This window comes from Pseudorca crassidens, chromosome 1, assembly GCF_039906515.1.
Source record: "Pseudorca crassidens isolate mPseCra1 chromosome 1, mPseCra1.hap1, whole genome shotgun sequence".
Taxonomy (NCBI): domain Eukaryota; kingdom Metazoa; phylum Chordata; class Mammalia; order Artiodactyla; family Delphinidae; genus Pseudorca; species Pseudorca crassidens.
The window spans coordinates 55118106-55131328 of NC_090296.1; the positions used below are offsets into that span (position 1 = coordinate 55118106).

Here is a 13223-nt window from a genome sequence, read left to right on the forward strand (position 1 = left end):
ACATGAAACTTACATTTTAAAGAGAATAAATGAACGGGGGGATATTTATCATATGCTGTTTTTCTTTGCAGGTAAATTATTAGCAGTATATAGATTTATTTGGTCTTTCAAAACAATTTAATAAGCACCTACTATTTGCTGAGCACTGAGCTAGACATTTGGGATATAAGGGAAAATAAAACAGATACAGGCCTACTATCCTCACAAATGTTTCTGACATCAGGACAAATATTTAATCAAACTGTTTAACACTAACATTTAACACCAGGTATACATGCCACAGTAACATCTGACAGGGAGCACCAGACACCGTTATAAGCACACTACTTATACAAACTTATTTAATCTTAACACCTAGGAGGTAGGTACTATTGTTATGCCCATTTTACATATGTGGAACCTCATGTAGGTGATAAGTAGCAGAGCCAGTATTTGAACCTAGGAAATTTGGGCCAGTGTGCTTGTGCTTTTAACCACTACTCTCAAGGAAAAGTAAAGTATATATTCCTTTTGTAGGAGCATACAGTCAGTATATCTATACAATAAAATACCTTTAAAAGACCATTGAGAATATATTTTAATTATTTTCCTTTATTAGAGATGCAGACTATTATTTAATACCTTACATTTTTAGTAGCATTAATATCAGTTACACTCATTTTAAATGTTTCCAGGATAGTGATAAATGCCTTAAAATAGCACGCTAATTACCTAAAAGGGTAAAACAATGTCTCTGTAAAACATAAACTCTCATCAGTGAGATCAAATTCAACAGGTTTAGATTTATGATTTAAAATTTTAATGAACCTTTAACTCCTAGCAGAAACTTTAAACATTTTATTAAAGTCTAGTATAATACACTGCAATTTCACAGAAAATTCCCTTTGTGGTTTCCCAGATACTATAGAATAAAGTCCATATTTCTAGTATAACATTTAAAGCACTCCCAGGGGGTCACAACCTAGATCATATCTGACTCCCTCAATCCTTTACCTCAGGCAAATTGGTTTTCTCACTGTCTCCTTTATACCTTCATTCAATTGCCTCTGTCCTTTTGCACATGCATTCCCTCTCAGTTCCAAGAATGACTCAGTGCCTTTTCATGTTTGTGAGCATCTCTTTTGACTCTGGACCTAACTTGATGGATATGTTCCTATCCACCTATTTTTTTCCTATAAAGATTAAAAATACAAAGCTTACTGTGATGCTTAATCCAACCTCGGTATGGAGATTTAAGACTAAATGCTATGGGTCTAAAAGTTAGTTAAAATCTACCCTCTTATGACCCTTTTACTTTGCAAAACAGAAGTGAACTAAAAGACCAATTCTTAATTAAAAGTTATAAGATAAATTTATCTTAATTCACATCATTAAACTGTATTCCTGCTAGATCTTTTTCATGTTTTTATAAACTATATAAACCACCCCTGAATTCTTGATGAGCTAATATATACCAAAAAATAATCATTATTTACATTTCATCCTGGTTCTAAGTAAAAATGTAGTCTATCAGCAAAATTTATTTTAAAATACCTACCACAATATTTGGAGATGGGTTTTTCCTAAATTGATCTCTTGCCAGAATTATCTGGTATTTTGTTAGATTGGGAATATCCCTTCTCATCAAAACATTCCTCCGAATCAAAGAACTTGCAAGTGCTTCCAAAATCTGCAAATTTCAAAGAAATTTAGTTTAAGTTTATTTTAAAATCCTTTTACAAATACATTTCCTCACATACTAAAATAGTTTTATATATTAAATTATATGTTAAATAAAGTTTGTCTTAAAATGAACTTTTAAGTAAACACAGAAGAGATGATAAAGTTTTAAAGTACTTGACAATTATCCTCAGATAATCCATGTGAGAGTCAGCACAAGCAATTATTAGATTCAGCGATAATTCAAGAACATATGTGTTGGGCTTTCCTGGTGGCGCAACAGTTAAGAATCCGCCTGCCAATGCAGGGGACATGGGTTCAAGCCCTGGTCTGGGAAGATCCCACAAGCCATGGAACAACTAAGCCCATGCGCCACAACTACTGAGCCTGCGCTCTAGAGCCGCGAGCCACAACTACTGAGCCCATGGGCCTAGGGCCTGTGCTCTGCAACAAGAGAAGCCACCACAATGAGAAGCCGGTGCACTGCAACGAAGAGTAGCCCTTGCTTGCCGCAACCAGAGAAAAAGCCCGTGCACAGCAATGAAGACCCAATGCAGCCAAAAATAAAATAAATAAATTTATTTTTTAAAAAAAACAAAAAACGAACATATGTGTTTATCTGTTTATTTCTTAACTCTCCTCCTCTCCCTCCAAACTAAGCACAATGAAAGGAGGGCCTCGATTTTTTGCTCTGTTGCATCTTCAATGCCTAGAACAAGTCTAGCACATAGGCAAATATTTGTAGAGTGATGACTAAATCAAAATTCCTTGAGTACATTTAATTTCATTCACTGATTCATTCTCTCAAAAATATTCATTAAGCGACTTCCCTGGTGGTCCAGTGATTAAGAATCTGCCTTCCAATGCAGGGGACGCGGGTTCGATCCCTGGTTGGGGAACTAGGATCCCACATGCCACAGGGCAACTAAGTCTGCATGCCACAACTACTGAGCCCACACGCTCTGGAGCCTGCGTGCCACAACTAGAGAGCCCGCGCTGCAACTAGAGAAGCCCACGTGCCATAATGAAAGATCTTGCATGCCACAACAAAGATCCTGCGTGCCACAACTAAGACTTGACATAGCCAAATAAATAAATAGATATTTTTTAAAATATATTCATTAAGTATATACTACATATCAAACATCGTTCCTGATGCTGGGGATATTGTGGCTGAGACAAATGAAGTTTCTATTTTCCTAAAGTTTACATTTAATAGACGGAAGAAAGGAGTAAAGAAGTGAACAAAGAAAATAAGAGAATTTTGATTATGATAAAGCATTTAAGAACCTAAAACACAGTAATGCTTTGTAGAGTCTTTGATGGGAAGGGGGTCACTATCATATAAGCGGACAAAAAGGGTTTCTTTCTTTCTTTCCTTCCTTCCTTCCTCTCTCCCTTCCTTTCTTTCTTTCTTTTTTTTGGGGGGTGGGGGGAGGAGCAGCAATTGTGCTCTGCCCAGGCACCCCCTGCCTCATCCGTCATCCAGCCCCAGGATGCAGAGGAGCGGGCCCTTGGATTGTGACCTTGCCAGCGCCCTTCCACCTCCAAGCAGCCAGTTTCCCACACTAAGGTTCCTGGCTGGGGATGGACCGCTCTGGGCCAGGGCTGCCTCTGGTACCAAGCAGCAGGAGAGACGTTGGCCCGGGTTGGGCAAGCAACGGAGCCTACTGCTGCATGGGTGACAGCAGGGCACTCTCAGGGGAGAACTGGGCATGCAGGCTCCCACAGTTCTCCACGTGTTCATGCCACCAAAGATGGTTTCTTTTAAGAGGTAATACTTGACATCTGAATGATAAAGTATGCCGAGCCTGAGAAGTTCTGAAGACAGAGCATTCCAGGCAGAGGAAACAGCAGACAAAAGGTCGTGAGCTTGATGCCACAGTGAAGGTAAAAAGCGACCTCCAGATGAAGACCTACTACAGCAACATGTAATTTGCCTAAGTTTTATTTCCTAAAATAGATCTATTTTAGTACATTTCAATCTTTCTTCTCTTCTAGCTTTGCTGATCAGCTTTGCTGACCACATGTGCCTAAAGAAGCACTCTAAAAGAAATCAATAAAGTTAGGGCTTCCCTGGTGGCGCAGTGGTTGAGAGTCCGCCTGCTGATGCAGGGGACACGGGTTCGTGCCCTGGTCCGGGAAGATCCTACATGCCACGGAGCAACTAAGCCCATGTGCCACAACTACTGAGCCTGCGCTCTAGAGCCCGCAAGCCACAGCTGCTGAAGCCCGCACGCCTACAGCCCGTGCTCCGCAACAAGAGAAGCCACTGCAATGAGAAGCCCGCGCACCGCAACGGAGAGTGGCCCCCGCTTGCTGCAACTAGAGAAAGCCCGCGTGCAGCAACAAAGACCCAACGCAACCAATCAATCAATAATGTGTCAAGACATTGCCAAATGCCACCAAGTGGGCAAGATAGTCCCCAGTTGAGAAACACTGCTGTACAAGGGATCAGGGAGGAATATATTGAAAATATATTTCCTTACAAAGAAAGTTCTGGTTGAATCTGGATACATGTTTTGGGTGTGTTCACTATGTGAAAATTTACTGTGCTGCACACTTACATTTAATGTACTATGCTGTTCATATGTTTGGGGGGGCTGGTTATACTGCAATTAAAAGGTTTACTTAAGAAAATACAAAACTAAATTGGCTTTAGAAACGGTCCATCATTTTGTATTTCCTCTTTAACTAATAGTTTGCCAGTACATATAAAACATGGCGCTCATACTGAAAATTGTCATTTCAAAGAATTTTTTACCATATTAATTATATAAATGATTATAACTATACATTCTCACAGTCCGATTCTGTTAAGTAAAATAATTACATTATCAGTTCATTTATTAAAACCCTGAATTATGATAAAAATGGCTTACCTGTATATATGCCTTTTGGATAGCTCCAAGTTCTTCACCAAGAGGAACAACAAGCTTTTCAACTCGTCTTTCATGAGAGTATGGCAAAATATCTGGAGAATCTTCAGAACGAATCTCTATCTGCCCAATTAGTAGATTAGTAATAACCTGTTGCACAGCCTACAGAAAATCAATTAAGTATGATTATATATTATATTACTTACTAAATTTTTTAGTTTGCCACTAACAAAAATAAAATAGCAATAAGTTTTTGAAAAAAAATTAGAAATTTATATCATTAAATATTTTTTAAAACTACAAATTATAGCACATCAGGAGTGGCACAATAGGGAAAAATGCTTTTGAAACATCTTTCTTGCATGCCAAGCATCCAAGAGATAAAATGTCCAACAAGTTCCTCAAATGTATTTTGTGCTTTCCAGTGGTAGTGTTATATCTTGTCAATATTTATAAAGACTCAGACAAAATAGAAGTTTCAAATTAGCAAACCAAATCCCCAAAACATTATATAACAGTCAATTTTAGAGCCAGAACTAAAACCCAGATTTCCTGATTCCCTGGCAAATACTTTTTTCCACTGATTTTTTATGGGGAAAACAGAGAAGTCCTGTTACTACTAAAGGATACAAATGTACCTTGGAAATACTTTACAAACTGACTTGTTAAGAAACTGAGGGCATATGTCCTACACTAAATCTATTATTAATAAATGAATGGAGGGAATTCCCTGGCAGTCCAGTGGTTTAAGACTCCACACTTTCATTGCCAAGGGTGCGGGTTTGATCCCTGGCAGGGAGCTAAGACACCACAAGCTGCGGGTGTGGCCAAAAATAAAAATAAATAAATAAATAAATGAGTGGAATATTTTCCATTTAAATCAATATATATGCTGTGAATATATTTCTGGAGCTAAATTTCATTCACCAAAAGCTTATAAAGGAACTTAATTGTAAAAATAGGGAATTTAAGAAAAAACAAAAAACCTGTTGGTATAAACAACTGCTATACCATTAGACCACAGTTCTACTGGGTGTGATGAAAAAAAAGAAAGGAAGGGAGAGATGGATGGATGGAGGGAAGGATGAAGAAAGAATCCTGAAAATATCCAGAAATTAAGAACTCTTTTTTTTAAAACTAGTAAAGCCTCATGGGCTTAGTTTCAGACAAAAAATACTCTAGGGCAAGAATCACATCTTAGTCACTTTTGTATTCCCAACACCTAGTATAATGCCTAATACAGTAGTACACTATAGTTACTGAATGTCCACATACATTCAAACTCTAGAGTAAATATATGACCATTTTATAAAATTGACTAAGACTTCAGTATTTTTTTTTCCTTTGGCCGCACAGCATGTGGGATCTTAGTTCCCCGACCAGGGATTGAACCCGTGCCCCCTGCGTTGGTAGCACAGAGTCTTAACCACTGGACCGCCAGGGAAGTCCCAGACTTTAGTATTTTTAATCATTCATTCGTTCAAGAAATATTTGAGTAATTCCCACATGCCAGGTATTGAATGGGTGATAGAGGCATAACCAAGATAGACATAATCCCTACATTCATGTAGGTACTATTTTAGTGGAGCAAAAATAAACAAATAAATGAATAAGCAAAAGAATGACAGACTGTGATAGATATTAAGAAGAAAATAACAAGATAGGAAGAGTTGACTTTTCATAGCTTAAGAGTGAATTTTTCTGAAGAGGTGATATTTAAGCAGAGACTTGATGATTAAAAACAATCAAGCATGTTTAAAAAAGGTTGGGCAGAAATGATACGATAGAAATTTCTAAAACTAATCGAGGCTATGGACAGAAGGAAAAAAGTCTATGGCTTGGCAGAATTGAAAGCTACCTTTGAAATTATCCAGAACCTAACACAGAAGACCATTCAGAGCTACTAAATTAGAATGTCATGGGATAAGGCTCAAAATCTGCATGGGATAGGGCTCAAAACTTTTTACCATCCTCTGAGCTCCCTAGAGAAATGGTGGATTTCACAGCGGGGACTGGAAAAACACTAAATGATCATAAAATATCTTGTGATGCCAGTAAGTTAGGAAGTGTTCAAAACAAACACGAACAAACAAAAGTGCATTCTAAAGGACACAGGAGCCATCTTCAAGGCACTCTCAATGGCCCAATCTAGAATAATCAAAATTATTAATGATAGTATTGGATTGTAGCCAATAAAATATATATATATATCCATATATATATATATATATCCATATATATATATATATCCATTAGTCCATATTGATGTAAAGACCTGAATTAAAAATAAATGAGGAGGGGCTTCCCTGGTGGCACAGTGGTTGAGAGTCCACCTGCCGATGCAGGGGACACGGGTTCGTGCCCCAGTCCGGGAAGATCCCACATGCCGTGGAGCGGCTAGGCCCGTGAGCCATGGCCGCTGAGCCTGCGTGTCCGGAGCCTGTGCTCCGCAGCGGGAGAGGCCACAACAGTGAGAGGCCCGCGTACAGCAAATATAAATAAATAAATAAATAAAATAAATGAGGAGAGAAGACAGCTTTTCACAACAGAAGAATTCAAATTTTGAAATGTAAAAGAAATGAGGGAAAGAGGAAATAATGATTCGGCAAACAGCACAGAAATAATTGTTGCAAGCAAGAACCATCATTGGATGCTAAAACAGAATATTTACATAGTCTCATAGTACCTCCCCCACAACAGACTTAAGTAAAAAGGGAAAAACAGTAGTTTTACAATAGAGAAACCAGAAAGTCATCATCTGAACCAAGTCAAAATTAACAGCACCAGTAATAAGACAAATCATCATGTATTCTCAGATACAATGCACTAAGAAAGGTACAACATCACTTCTGGGGTATTCTTGCCCAAAATGCATACAGAACCTCACTCCAATCATAAGAAAACATCAGACAATCCCAAATTGAGGGATATTCTACAAAATAACTGGCACCTACTCTTCAAAAGCATCAAGGTAATGGAAGACAAGAAAGAATGAGGACTGTCACAGACTGGAAGGTACTGAGGAGATGTGACAACTAAATGCAATGTGGGATCATAGAATGGACCCCAGAGCAGAAAAGGACCCTGGTGGGAAAACTGGCAATAGTCAAATAAGATTTGCAGATCAGTTACTAGTATTGTACCAATGTTAATTTCCTGGTTTTGATAATTTTACTATGGTTATGTAATATGTTAACATTAGGGGAAGCTGAGTGAAGGATATACAGACTTTAATTTTTGCAAATTTTCTGGAAGTCTAAAGTCATTTCAAAATAAAACAGTAAAAATTTAAAAAACAGCTTTAGGTGATTCTTTGGCACACTGAAGTCTGAAGACTCTAATGTAGATAGTCTCCTACAACCACAGAAGAAAAGGTAGGCATCTTATATGAAATGCTGTACTCCTGATGTTAAACTAAATACTAGAATGGAAAACTGATCTGGTCACATACAAAAGTTCTTATTTTCTTAAACATTAATAAATTTTACTTACCTTTATATCACTACCTGGTGTGGCACTAAGAGCCAAGATTCTAAAGTGATTTGTATATTTGACTAGTTCTCTTACAACCTTAAAAAAAAAAAAAAAACAATTCTTTAATTTCATCTGCACAATACAAAAATAAAAATGATTCTGTTAAACAAGCTAGTATATCTGATCCACTATCATTGTTCCTTATTTAGAGTACTGATGGACTACCAGATGGAACTATCTTTAGTTATGTTATCTGAAGAGCAAATGATTTAGGTTTATACTCTATCCCAATCAAAAATACTTTAGGGGGCTTCCCTGGTGGCACAGTGGTTAAGAGTCCGTCTGCCGATGCAAGGGACACGGGTTCGTGTCCCGGTCCGGGAGGATCCCACATGCCGCGGAGCGGCTGGGCCAATGAGCCATGGCCGCTGAGCCTGCGCGTCCGGAGCCTGTGCTCTGCAACGGGAGAGGCCACAACAGTGAGAGGCCCGCGTACCGCAAAATAAATAATAATAATAAAAAAATAAAAAAACACTTTAGGGTTTCTTCTATACATAAAGCTACAACATCAAGGCCTATACTGAGGCAAATCAAAATATTCAAAGGGCTAATTCAAGAGCAAATGGTAGAAAAAGATCAAGTTTATTCTCCATTGCTTGGGCCACAGTCTAGGCTTACAGCTATATCCATATGCACACTTGCCAGATTAAGATAAATCATAACACAAAAATAGAAAAAAAATTAAATACAGGGACTTTCCTGGTGGCGCAGCGGTTAAGAATCAGCCTGCCAACGCAGGGAACACGGGCTCGACCCCTGGTCCGGGAAGATCCCTCATGCTGCGGAGCAACTAAGCCCATGAGCCACAACTACTGAGCCTGTGCTCTAGAGCCTGCGAGCCACAACTACTGAGCCCACGTGCCACAATTACTGAAGCCTGCACACCTAGAGCCCGCAACACCTAGAGCCCGCACACCTTGTGCTCCGCAACAAGAGAAGCCACTGCAATGAGAAGCCCTCACACCACAATGAAGAGTAGCCCCTGCTCGCCACAACTAGAGAAAGCCCACATGCAGCAATGAAGACCCAACACAGCCAAAAATAATTAATCAATTTAAAAAAATTAAATACAAATGTGAAATTAGATTTGAAATGAAAAAAGTTTGTTTTAGGAAAGATTTTAAAGAAGTTAGATTTCATGTGGAAGGCTCACAATTTTTAAATTAAGTTTATTCATAAAAAAAATAAGGCTAATTTGGGGTAATTTTTAAAATCTAAATTCCCTTTTAAATCCTAAAACATTTTCCAAGGGGCACCAAAGCATCTCTCTAGGCTTTACAGTTTGAATTCAACACCCACTTCTGGTATGATCAATACTGGATAATTTGCCAGATTCCCATATGCCCCAATACAAGGAAAAAGGACCCCTAAGTAAACTGAGTCACAGGAACAGCTCTTACTATCCCATAGTTCCACATTAGAGGTAGGAAACTAAAAGCAGATTATTTTTTTTTAAATTGAAGTATAGTTGATTTACAATACTGTCTAAGTTTCAGGTGTACAGCATAGTGATTCAGTATTTTCGCATATTATATATTATAGATTATTACAAGATAATGGGCATAATTCCCAGTGCTGTACAGTAAATCGTTGTTGCTTATCTATTTTACATATAGTTGTTTGTATCTGTTAATCCCATACCCTAATTTGTCCCTCCACCCTTTCCTCTCCCCTTTGGTAACTACAAGTTTGTGCTCTATGTCTGTGAGTCTGTTTCTGTTTTGTATATACATTCATTTGTATTATCTTTTTAGATTCCACATATAAGTGATATCATATAGTATTTGTACTTCTCTGTTTGATTTATTTCACTGAGTGGCAAATGACAATATTTCACTCTTTTTTATGGTTAATATTCCAGTGTGTGTGTGTGTGTGTGTGTGTGTGTCATATATATATATATATATATATATATATATATATACATACGCCACATCTTTTTAATCCAAACATCTGTTCATGCACATTTGGGTTGCTTCCATGTCTTGCTACTGCAAATGGTACTAAAACTAGATTATCTTAAAACTGCTCTGATTTCAACCCATGTCAAAGATGAATTCAATGAGACTCAAACTGAATATTGATCAATACTCAAAAAATATTATTTATGCAGTTTTTTAAAACATGATACAGAATACATTTAAAGATAGAACATTATAGGGAATTCCCTGGCAGTCCAGTGGTTAGGACTCTGCGCTTTCACTGCCAAGGGCCCAGGTTTAATCCCTGGTCAGGGCACTAAGATCCCACAAACCACAAGCCATGAGGTACCGCCAAAAAAAAAACAGAACATTATACTTAATGGAGACTTAAGAACAATTGTCCTAATTAAAAACTGATACAAGAAAAAATCTCCCTGATACATTACTTTTTTTCCAGGAGGGATTCTCAAGCATTTTATAGAAGTGGTGTTGTGTTTGTAACCCAGGAAGCTACATTCTTCAACAAGCTGTGTGCCTGTTGGAAACTGTATCTGGAATATTCAGTGTAGTATAAATTCTTAGTGCTATTTATATATTAAAGAAGTCAGTCATGTCTCATTGTACTCAGTGAAAGCATAGCCTTGTAGTTTAAAAAAAAAATCACCTAATGTGTAGAAATTTTTTGAAAATAAAGTTGCTAAGGGGAGTTCTCTGGTGCCTAGTGGTTAGAATTCTGGGCTTTCACTGCCATGGCCTGGCTTCAATCCCTGGTCGGGGAACTGAGATCCTGCAAGGCGTGCAGCACAGCCAAAAGAAAAAAAAAAAAAAGTTGCTAAATGTAAGCTAAATGTACAAAATGAATTCCACAGAGTTAGAGCAAAATTTTTAAAATGATCCTTTCAAGCAGAAACTTTAACACACTGGATATTAATTTAACTTGGAAAAATATATCCATTTCCTGACTGAGATCAACTCTAGATAACAATTCTCAAGAAAATAATACAGAGATATAATAATACTTAAAAGTCCCCAAGGAAACTGCTTAATAAAATCACAAACTGGCAGTGAAATTCATCTCTTTGCACTAAATGAAATAAACTTTCCCTCTACTCTTACTCTATACCCTCGCCCTAGTATCACCACCTATTATTGTTTTAACTACCTACCACTATATGGTAGTGTATCACTGCCTCAACGAGACTCTCATCATCTACATCTGACACTAATAGTCTTGTTTAAATTTAAAAAACAAACAACAGCAGAGACTGATTTGAATGGATGAAGGAAAGTATTTATCACCATCTGTTGAGATAATAGATATAAGGCTTTTCATAATAATACCATCAGTAACTTCCATCATTAATAATTATTCCCCAAAATGCTCTTCATCAATATATTTACACTATAAAATACTTTTTAACAAAATTACCTGGCAATAAGCATAATTTCCAAGAGCTTTATGAGCTTCATCAATAACTAGACACTTTATTTCAGCAGCAGGGCAAGCTCCTCTAGAAAGATCATTTACCATGACTTGAGGTGTAAGAAAATGGACTCTTTTACTGCCCCATATTTCCTTCCTGGTGAAAGCTTGAGTAGATCCTGTAAATAAAAGTGACATTGTACATTCTAAACTCCCGACTGTTATCTGTAAAATATAAATAACCTGGCCTATTTTCAGAATGCATTCCTGCTTTGGTAATGTGCTTTCAAGATGATAATTAGACAAATCATGGGAATGCATTTTAAAGATTTGTTGTGGTCCAAATGTCAATGCTGGCTTTTACCGAAAACCACGACTAGACTGCCATTAAAGAATTCCTACAAAACGACATAATATTTGAAGAGAACAAAATTCTTCAACTGGGAAATCCTTCTGCGGAAGAAACTCATGTTCACTTACCGATGGGGTATACACACATAATCACTTCAAAATTCTTTGACAAGATACAGGAATTCTCTGAAGATTGAATAAAGCAACCCTATTCATTAGAGCTGGACTTGCTACAAGTAGATGATGTTTCAAGGGAGAAGACGTAAAATAAGCATATTGTGATCTGGGGACTATTCCACACGGGTCAGGAATTCCTTTAACGCTATTTCCCAGAACGCATACTTTTCCCTGGGTCCCAGCTCTTAATTTCAAATTAGCCCACTGTTTCTAAGATACCTGTCATTTCGGCCATGTGGGACTGCGGGATACCCATCACCCGGTAGCAAGCCTCGATCTGCTGTGTCACCAAAGGTTTCGTGGGGGCCATGAAGACAACCTTGCCGGAGGGGAACCAGCGGTAGAAATTGTACATGACTACGGCGGCAATGAAGGTCTTTCCCAAGCCGGTAGGCAGACACACCAGCGTGTTGCAGAACAGAGCGGTCCTGGAGATGTGCAGCTGGTAGTCCCGCACCGGGCAATTAGTAGGGTAAATCCACAGGGCGCCCGCTGAGGTGCAGAACCCGCCATTCTCTAGACTCAGCTGCCGCTCTGCTTCGTACACCGCGACCAGCAACACATCATCGTCCGACTCGGGCTGAGCCTCTGCCGCCTCCGCCGCCTCTGCTGCCTGTGCCGCTGCAGAAAAACTCGCCCCGGAGATGCCAGGGCTCTGAGGCCGCTCAGTTCCAGAGCTGCAACTCGGAGCCCCAGTGGATCGGGAGACTCTTGAGCCCCACGTCTGAAAAAGCGTTCTTTGCCGCCTGCTCATTAGGCCGAAGACCACCGAAGGCTTCTCTCAGACGCCAGCAGCTGTTGCAGCTCAACAGCCTCCGTTCCAAACCCCATCGGTTATCTTCGCATAAAAAACACTAGAACTAGAAGGCGGGGTTAAGGCCTGTTAATCCAGTCGGAAAGTGCCGCCACTGAGTTTGCGTGGGGAAAGTGATTGGCTGGCTTCCCGGAAACACCGTGGCCCTCTAGGAGACGCATGCGCGTTGTTATGGAGCCACCGAAAATTTGGTCCCCTTGTCAATTTCTTATCGACTCTAAAGTTGGGTTCCGTTTCTAATGACGAGGTGTCCGGGCATCATTGCGAAATTGATGCCTCTTAAAATGATACAATAAATAAACTTGAGGTTCAGAAACAATGGATAACCTTTTTTTTTTTTTTTTTTTTTTTTTTTTTTTGCGGTACGCGGACCTCTCACTGTTGGGGCCTCTCCCTTGCGGAGCACAATCTCCGGACACGCAGGCTCACGGGCTCAGCCGCTCCGCGGCACGTGGGATCCTCAC

General features: G+C 38.9%; 1 protein-coding gene across 4 annotated transcripts in view; it reads right to left on the reverse strand.

Moving 5' to 3' along the window:
• The window catches only part of FANCM (FA complementation group M), a 56509-nt gene extending 43627 nt beyond the window's left edge, over window positions 1-12882 (reverse strand). For 2 of the 4 annotated variants that reach the window (XM_067736929.1, XM_067736912.1), the window contains exons 1-5: window positions 12165-12881; window positions 11424-11596; window positions 8031-8108; window positions 4542-4700; window positions 1538-1669 (exon numbers count right to left, since the gene is read on the reverse strand). In XM_067736929.1, coding sequence (XP_067593030.1) covers window positions 1538-1669; window positions 4542-4700; window positions 8031-8108; window positions 11424-11596; window positions 12165-12699 — 1077 coding nt within the window. In that variant the 5' untranslated portion in view covers window positions 12700-12881. Of the gene's footprint in view, window positions 1-1537; window positions 1670-4541; window positions 4701-8030; window positions 8109-11423; window positions 11597-12164 lie in introns of all 4 variants that reach the window. The other 2 variants (XM_067736940.1, XM_067736919.1) reach the window with 2 other exon arrangements.
• Between the last annotated feature and the right edge of the window lie 341 nt (window positions 12883-13223).